At 37.7% G+C, this 9,853-nt stretch overlaps 1 protein-coding gene across 1 annotated transcript; it reads left to right on the top strand.

Annotated features, from left to right (window-relative positions):
* Positions 1-2,061: 2,061 nt before the first annotated feature.
* Positions 2,062-9,663, top strand: LOC105060738 (uncharacterized). Its single transcript, XM_010944555.4, has 5 exons — positions 2,062-2,549; positions 5,613-5,674; positions 5,760-8,048; positions 8,363-8,471; positions 8,661-9,663. The coding sequence occupies exons 1-5, from the start codon at positions 2,438-2,440 to the stop codon at positions 9,293-9,295; spliced, it is 3,207 nt and encodes a 1,068-aa protein (XP_010942857.1). The 5' UTR covers positions 2,062-2,437; the 3' UTR covers positions 9,296-9,663.
* The last annotated feature ends 190 nt before the right edge of the window (positions 9,664-9,853 follow it).

Genomic DNA, 9,853 nt, shown 5'->3' with positions numbered 1-9,853 from the left:
AACTCGTAATTGTACACAGTAATTGGTGTCACGAGGTTGCTATATAACTAATGTTCATAATGATCATTAATTGACACAATTGCTGTTTAAGAATAATACAAATGCTGGTGTTTATGACAGTCATTGCTTCGCATGATTACTACTTTTGCTTCACTAAACATGAAGGTCTCTTTTGTTGGTTGTAGCAGTAGGATGTCATCTTCATGATGTTACCATCCCTCTTGGGGAGATGAGGGGAGCCTGAGAGGGTCTTGTCGACACAATTATGGTCTTGAGAGCCCTAACATTGCCTTTAAGGAGGATTTTATCAGTTGGCTTCCATCCTACCCTAGATGAGTTAAGAAGAATGGTTTCCACTCCGAATTCATTCATGGTTGTTCATATTTTCAAGGAGACAAATAAGATTGTAGATTGGGTCTCTTCCTTTGTAGCTAATCACTTAGATTTTATTGTTTGGGATTCAGCTTAGTCAATTTCTTCTCTGTTGCATAATGTGTTGTAGGTTGATGCTATTGGTTGTATTTAATCCAAGACCTTGTAATCATGCTGCTAAAGCAAAAACAAATAAAAAAGGGGCTCTATTATTAATTTTTAGTGGCTTTGACATTTTGGGCTATGGAGAAGGAAATATGGGGTAATTGTCTCACTAAAGAAGGGAGGTTATATGCATTACATGCAGTGGGTTAGAAGTTGATCATGATCCACCAATCTGCTGGAACTCACCTGAAATAAATAGGTTTGGATTGTGCCTTTTTCAAATTTGGATTGAAAACGGGTTTATAAATAGATGACTATAGAGTTTTTTTATCCAAACTCCTTTCGACCAGATCCACTGCGATGCTTATAGAACAAACGAGGGATCACTCATATCTTGAACAAAGAGGCAACACCAAGTGCCCTGCAAAAGGAAGGAAATGCTTGGATAACATGTTAACAGAACCAAATCTACGTAACCAAATATTAAATGATATTTGCATACCTGATATGTCTTTAGTTATTTTTAACCCTGATAATGTCACTATGATGAGAAGATTATACAACACGTCTATCTGGTCAAATAGATCAGTACTGCTACCAATCACCAACTCAATCTCGGTTCCATGAAGTTGATATGGCAGTTGGGGATTTCATTCACAAGTAAAAGATATACTTCTGATTTTTAGCAAAAAAAAAAAAAGGGATATACTTCTGATGATATACACGCACCTACGCAATTACATTTACATATGCATGCATTCATGCACTCATGGTGCATGTCACGTACAATACTTTGATTCTCTTGATTTTTTTTTTTTTTCTTTTTTTTTCTGATACATGCTCTTGATTCAATGAAAGCAAAGGGAAGATCGTGGGTGCATGTGACTCCATAGTTCTAAGAATTCTGGAAAAACTGCAGGACACCTCTAAACAGGCTGCAGTACCACAATTGCCAATATGCACTGTTAGATTGAAATCCAAGTTAATGGCCATGAAGGTGTCCCCTCCATGTTATTGCCATTATCTTCAGTGCATCTACCCTCTGTGTAGGAGATCACTAGCAGATGTCATAGTTGGGCATCAAAGACCACACTAATGCAAATGATATCATTATTTTATCAAGCGGAGAAAAATAAGTTTCTGAATGGCCCAAACTTGAGTAAAAAATTCTATAGAGCGCCCTCTACAATTCATTGCCAACAACTACAAACAAGCTTAGTGACCCTAGGCTTGAGCTCAATCCAGTTTACCCAAAACTTATCCCTCACCTACAAGCATGAATGTGACTGAACTAAATCATGAGTTGGAGCCAACCACAGACCCAGTCAAGTCCAATCTCGGGGTGACACCACATAGGTGCTGAGACTGTGGACTAACTCCCTCCAGATCTATGTTTCCAGAACACCTTTAAAGAGTGTGGATTACTCCAGTCCCACAACCTTATGGATAGCTAATTCAGTACAGGAGCCGCACACTATTCATGCGACAGTCCATCTCTACTGTGACCTCCCACCATAAATGGTATCAGGATCTCAAAAAGGTTTCACATTTTAATAATTATTGATTCTGATGAATAGTCTGATGTCATATCTATCTCCTCAACTGGATTTTAAAACCAGAGAATTAGGGGACGGAAACTTCCCCTAGAAGGCTTTTGCTTTGCTTAGAATGGGGTGGAAGTCAGCCACTCATGCAACAACAAGAACAGTCACCAGATCTAGCGTTCACGTCAAACTTCCCCCGTAGAAAAACACACAACGCTCCATCCTTCTGAGAGGACAGCCCACCTTACACCACATAGCCGAAAGCATAGAGAGATATAACCCACCAACTCTATGGAAAGAAACATCCACTCTATCCTCTCTACCTAGGTCTATTTGCCAAAGCCTTAGGAGGAAAGGTCCTAAGTTTTAACATTCTGAAAAGCTGGGAGAAAGAAGAAGGGCGGTGGCATTACCAAATGGCTAAGAGATCAGATTTTGCACAGAAACTGTTGGATGATCTCAAGTTGAGGAAGGAAAAGCTGGGGTTCGCGTCATCGAGCCAACGGTCGACTCCAGCAACCTCTGGTGGTATGTTTTCCAAAGAAAATTTGATTAAAGAAATACTAGATGGTCACACATTTAGCTTCTGAATGTAGTGTCAGAAGATATTTGCAAGTTCTCTTAAATATGACTCAGCTATCAAGATCCAATGCTGATTAACCCATTAAGTGGGCAGGATTAATTTTGGCTATGATTATAGCTTTCCTTCTTGACTATCATAAGAGAGATTGTGAATTGTTCGGTACACAACTAGTTTCCAGCATTTGCACAACTTGATAAATTATAAATATACAGAGATAATAAATTTGCACTTATTTTTAAAAATAAGTTCTCCTTCTACTTTACATGCAAGTCCAAGTTCGGCCATGCATTTACAGACATAATATCCAGATCATGTCAGATATATCTTTACACGTACTTTATTTATTCATATTCCATATTTTGCCCATGATTTATAGTGTGACAGGGATGTTAGTTTTTGTGCATGATTATGAGAAGTTGAAATGTTTTTGTCTATACTACAAATGTTTAGCAGGAGATTTTATGGGAAAATTTTGTTAGCCTTTCAGAGGGCTTTATGTAGAAAGTCCTTTAAAACAAGTGACAACAGCTTCCTTGGGATGACAAAAAAGAATCAGTTTCTTCCGGACGAAAAAAGAGATCATTACTAAACATGTAACCTTGCATTGTAGTTGGGAGTTTGGCATAAAATATCACCAACAACATCTAATAACAATTTTTATATGCAAGATCAGAATCAGATTATATAGGGAATCAGGACCTCAAAAATATTTTATTATTCAACCAATGATCAAGTTGCATCATCAAGCAATATATGAAAGGCCATATAACAATCATCAGATGACTTTGGAATCTGGTACCACACGTGGTGATTCCAATGGATGAGGATGCTATTACTGAAAGCAACCTCATGTTAGAGGGTTTTCATATTTATGACCATGATAGTTGTTGAGTTTGTATCTCCATTTATGATTCCAAAATTGTTCTTGGATTGCAGAATCAACCACTTCTTTAATGCCTTATATATATATATATATATATATATATATATATATATATATATATATATATATATATATATATATATATGGGCAAATTTGAATAAGGTCAACCGGATTTGAGCTCAGATCCAGTCAAATCAAAATTGGATAATAAGGGTCCTACATTAATGATCCAAGCTATTAGATATGATCTACTATCTCAAAACTACTTCTACATCAAAAATTATATGATTTGAAAACCCCTAGCCTATGCATCAAGTGAACAAAAAATACATCTAATTCAATTTTATTTAGTCTTTCCGACTACTTAATGCATATGCTATGGGCCTTCAAATCATATAATTTTTTGTGTGCAAGTAGTTTTGAAATAATAGATCACATTCAATACTTTGAATCATTGATATAGGACTCCTATTATAGAATTTTGACCTGACCAGATCTAAGTCCAAATCCAATCAACTTGATTCTAGCCTGGCTCTATATATATATATATATTTGTGTGTGTGTGTGTGTGTGTGTGTGTGTGTCCCGAAAATAGGGGAGAAGAGACAAAACTCTTCATGCATCCCTTCTGGCATCAAAATCTACAAAAATTTATATACTCTGCCAGAATTTATCAAATTCACAGCTGCTATCCAAATTGGCACCTCACTTTTCTCTACAAACTATTCTACTCAAGCCCCTCCTGCCAATGCCTTGACTCAGACCCAACAATCTGAAACCATAAGGCTAACAAACATGACCCAGTTCAACCATCTTTCATGTCAGCCAAACTGCTGAGCCACCTGATTTCTAGTGTAACCACCTCCAGATCTCCATGAAAAGTTTCTTTGTATAATGTCCATCATTTGAGGCCCCAACTGCAAGGAAGCATGTGCAAGTTCAACATTTGGAAGTTTCTACCATATTCTCGTGAACTAGATTGGTGCTAATTAGAATTATCCATAGTTTCATGTTTGTAAACTAAACCAGAGACCATCCTCAAACCCCTTCTTATCTCTAATTCCTGTAACCACTGTACAGTCTTGAGGATTCAGTTATTATTGGGTGGCTTCGACCTCCCTTTCCCTTGGAAAAAGAAGGTAGATTTTTGATGATTCCATTTAGTCTCCATTTTTTTTTCCTGCTCTTTCAAATATTCAGCAACTCTTCCTTGAACACAGTGGTTCCACTAATTATCCACATATATCAAAGAATCAAGTTTCAAAACAATACCATGATGATACCTTGAAGGCAGATGAACATCCATCATGTCATATCATCAAATGAAGAATTTTCAGCCCAAACATTAAATAAAATTTGTTGTTTCAAAGATCTCACAGGCTGTTTTTTAATGACTCTTCATAAGTTAAAAGTTGATCAATGGATAAAACCTCTTCCATCAGAGTGAAAAACGGAGCCACTCTTGAACAAACAATGGATCATGACCAATGTTGGACTCAACAATTCCACGCATATACTTGTATGCAGCTATTCCCCTAATTAGATAAACAAGTTCGTAATTTATTAATTCTTTAGCAGTGTTGGAAGCAATACAAATGTCATCCTCTTACTATCATGTCTGTTTTTCAAAAAATTATCTGTTCTAGTATGATACAATCTCAGAGTAACAAACTACAAGTGTTCCATAAGCTTAATCCTTACATTCCTAATCAATAATATAATTGCAAATTTGCAATATTATGTAACCATAAAGAAAAGAGTGGAAAATAAATACCTCCAGCTTTCTTAGCTCGATGAAGAAAATAATTCCATGGTCTGATGCGAAATTCACAGACATAGACTTATTCAAAGATAGGAACATCAAGTTGAAGTTTATCCCATTACCTGACAGATAAGTTGCCACTATACATTCAGCAGCAACTTAATCATGGAAAATAAGTTCCTAGAAAAGAAATCCTTCAGCTATCCCACAATTTCATCTGAGTAACAAACATAGAAAATTACATCTGAAGATTATGCGGCAAGGGTCTCATAGAAGCTAAGCTTTGGTTCCAGTGCTTTTATCCTCACCTAAGCATGCAAAGGTCTGGGAAACTTCTATCTATTCATATATTGTGTTCTGCAGGGGCTCGTGTAAACTCTCAGAGGTCTTTTCAGGGTCCAGTAGAAGCCACCACGAACAAGTTTGTAAGTATCTTACCTTTATTTTGGATATTATATCAAATGTCTGATTAACTTTTCCCATATTTTTTTTTCTTGGGAAATCTCACAGAGGGGAAAGAATATGGTTGACACAGAGGTCACAAAATTGTGGATTGGCACCAGACATCACAACACTACTGCTCAAGAAGGTGCTTCGCGAGCCATTGTTCCTGTTGGAAGAGCCACAAACACAGAGCGCACTGTCGACGTGTCGATGGCCCTTGCCCTTGCCCTCAGCAAGACTGGGAAACTTCAGAACATAGAACTTTTTACCAATGCCATGGTCGGCAACGAGCGTATTCTGCACCGTGGATCGATATCTTTCAGAGAAAATAATGGTCGATATATGTCAGACAGGAGGAATTCAACAGATCATCATCCTTTCCTATCCCATCAACAAATCAGTGAGATATCAAAAGGGGTTCAGAAGTTGAATAAGATCCTTGAAATCTGCTCCAATGGGCCAAAATTCAAGAGGGATTCCATAGATCTTGGAAGAGAACTGCTGAGAGGGGCAATGGATTTGGAGGAGTCTCTGAGAATGCTTGTAACCCTGCAAGAAGCTTCAGATTACATGGTTGGTTCTCAGGGAAAGCAGGTTAGATTGTTGAAGGACAAGGATGAAGATGAGTCATCCTCTAACACAACAAGTAGAAAGAAGTCGACGAACAGGACAAAATTTTCTTCTGATGGGTTTCAAGAGCAGAACATCTTAGCGTTGTCTTACCCCAGAAAGTCCAAGACTCCAACAAATTCAAATAAAAGCTTGCCAGACCCTTCCATGCAATTCATTTCCCACAGGAGGTCACTGAGTTGCGGTCCTGGTTTCGGACCTGATGCACAGTTTTCAGGCATTGCAAGCTCCATCCGGGAGGAACCCAGGAGCATTTCAAGTGGTAAAAATTCCTCTACTCCAGAAAACATCAAGCAGTTAGGTTCTAAAGGAATTCCTGCATGTGATAAAGTGAGAATACCAAATGTTGTTGCAAAACTGATGGGCCTTGAAGAACTTCCAGTTCCACCACCCAAAGCAGATGGGAAGAATGGTGAAGCACATAAAGTACCAAAGTTGAAGAAAGAAACAGAGATGGGTAAGACTTTAATAGCAGATACAGGAGTCAGTAAAAAGGAAGTTGATATAATGACTTCTTTGCAAAAGAATATATTCAGAACAGGTGGACAGAACAATGTTCCGCAGGAAAAAGGCATTAGAGAGGCTAAGGTAGCACATAGCCGAGGAAAGACAAACTTAAAAAGTCTGACCGACATTGAGAACACCAGTCCAGCTTCAAATTATTTACCAGGGTCCAGTCTCAAGATCAGTAAGCAGATGGACATTGCCAACATGGCTCACAGTAAAAAAGATAGAGTAACCCAGAAAGAAGTGAAGGAATCAAGAGAGAATGTGTTCATTAAGGAACAGAGAAGCAAAGTTAAAGTTGAACAGACCATCCATGATGTCAAGAAACCGATTCTAGTAAACCAGGATGATGCAGCCAGAAAGAAGGATTCACTCAAAAAATATGAGATAAACTTCCAAGATGGATTTTCTGTTCAGAATAATAGCTCAATATCTACAAATGATGCTGTATCAAAGCATATATCTACAGCACATGGAGCGAAGTCCAAATATTCAGTTCATGATAGTGCCATGGAAACAGGACATGATGCAGAACACAAGCCAGAAACCAAAATAATATTGAAAGGTGACCCCAAATTGAAAAAAGCAGAGAAACCTATCAACGAAATGAGTAGACAAAAGGTGTTCTCTGGTAGCACAGTCATTACAGCAAGCCAAAGAAGTTCATCAAAGAGTGGTCAGACAGAGAAATCAAAAGATGATCCAAAGAGAAGCCATCAAGAAAAACCAAAATTATGGAACAGAAGGTCTACTTACCATGAAGCGGACAGAAAAGCAGCCAAAGGGAACTTGGGAAATAAAAAAACCACTATGACAGATCTAAGAATTGATAAAGAGAAGGCCATGCCTCCATCTCTGGTGACAGCAACAAAGAAACCTGTGCATATCCCAACCATACAAAAGGTAGATACTGCAGATACAACAGTGCATAGAGGTGACAGCAACAGAATATATGAGGACAGGTCTGAAAATATTGGAAACCCTAATGCAGAAGGCGAGCACTTGAAGGAACAAACCTCATTTCCAGATGAACTGGAGCATGGATGGAAAGAAAGAACAAATAAAGCTGACAGAGCCAAAGTTAGCATTCACGCCATGAACTCAGACAAGCATTTGCAGCAGCAACTTGAATCCACCACCATTTCAAATAGCAAGCACATAGATGATAGCAGACATACAACAAAAACACCAGAGATGCAATCAGCTGCAGAGACCAATGTAGGTTTGATTCTCCTTTATCAGTTCAGTAGATGGAAATGCTTGTTTTATGTTTCAAGATAATAAGTATTTCAGATATCCTATTTATTTTGGGAAATCATATGGAATTACTACAACCTTTATAGAACCAAGAAACTTGACCATAGTGTAAAAATTAAGAATCACTAGGAAGTGTGACACTGATCCATATTAATCAATGCATGGAAATACAGGTAAAATTTGAAAAGGTTGCTTTCATTGGATTAACAACATTCACAAGCATTTGCATATGTTCTATTCTGCAATCTGACAACATTTTTTTAATGCTCATGCAGAGTTATAGTATCATCAACTTAGCTACTGATACCCAGCGAACCCCACAGCTCTCTCCAAGTAATGATCCAGAAATACAACCTTTCAAGTCGAATGGGAAAGAGTCAGAAGGTAACTAAAATGTTTCATTTAATGTAGGTCTTTACACAGCATGCAGCAATGAGATGCAGAAAATTATTTATGCCTTAATCCATGAAACAGAATCTAACATAATTAGTTTTAAATCTGAAAGTTAATTAAACAACTTCAACAGGAAAATTAGGAAGAACCATAAGGGTCACATATTCTTTTTTGTTACAGGTCCAATTGATCTCAGGGAAATCAGCAGCAACCCTAACCTGTTAGAGTGGCAGACTCGGGCAGTGTCTGAAGCTGATGGACAGGGTTCACTAACAAAGAACCAGTGCCTCATACAAGTACTAGTAAACAATCAGCGTTTCCTCAACACTGCACAGGCACTTTTCAAACTCAAGATTCCAATTGGTTTCCTCAAAGCCAATGAGAATTCATGCCCAGTCAAAGATAATAAGCTTCTTTTAGACTGTGGATACGAATTAATAAGAAGAAAGGGGAAAAGAGAAGAAGTAACTTATGCCATGTCGATGTCTTATGCACCAGTGAAAGTTAGGTGCTTGGATACTTTGATTACAGAGTTGAATGATGATCTTGAGAGCTTGAAGTTCTTGAGCAATATCGAGGACAACAATTATGACACTGCAGAATTTCTGCATAAGATGCTTGAAAAAGATATCCAGAACATGAATCCAGATGTCAACTGTATGTGGGATCTCGGTTGGAATGTCATGGTACTTGCACCAGTCGAAAAGGACGAGGTCATTCGAGATGTGGAAAAGCATGTGTTGAATGCACTTATTAATGAGCTTGCTAGAGATCTGATAGAAGTATCACTGTTTCATAGAAAAGCTACAACATAGCCCTGCCACCTTACTTTTAGTAGTCATGTCAGAAGATCAAATCTATGTATGGAAGTGCCACTGTTTTATACAAAAGCTTCTACAAAGCTCTGCCACCTTACTTTTAGTAGTCATGTCAGAAGATCAAATCAATGTATTGAGAATCAACCTTATAACAGTGACACAAAGTACCCTAGATGCAGAGAATACTTCTACTATTTACATACTGAATTCACCGAGGCCAAAACTGTATAAGCAATTATTCCAGACTACAAAATCTCAAAATATCACTATAGTAAATGCTTTTAAGTTTTACCACATTTTCAACTACATCTGAAACGGCCTGCTTGTATAATCACTATTTAGCAGTACCAAACTACATTCTGCACAAATAATAATCAAAGTGGTCTGTCGTTCCACCCCATACCATCTGGTATAGGCCATACCATACCATACCGATCTTATACTGATACACTATCTCATAGCGTACTGACACTCGATAATTCGGAATGCTATTTTGTATCATACCGAACTACATACCAACACTATAATAGGATGGTATTAATATGGAATCCAGTA

This window comes from Elaeis guineensis, chromosome 2, assembly GCF_000442705.2.
Source record: "Elaeis guineensis isolate ETL-2024a chromosome 2, EG11, whole genome shotgun sequence".
NCBI classification, from domain to species: Eukaryota; Viridiplantae; Streptophyta; class Magnoliopsida; order Arecales; family Arecaceae; genus Elaeis; species Elaeis guineensis.
This window is presented reverse-complemented; position numbering and strand designations above follow the sequence as displayed.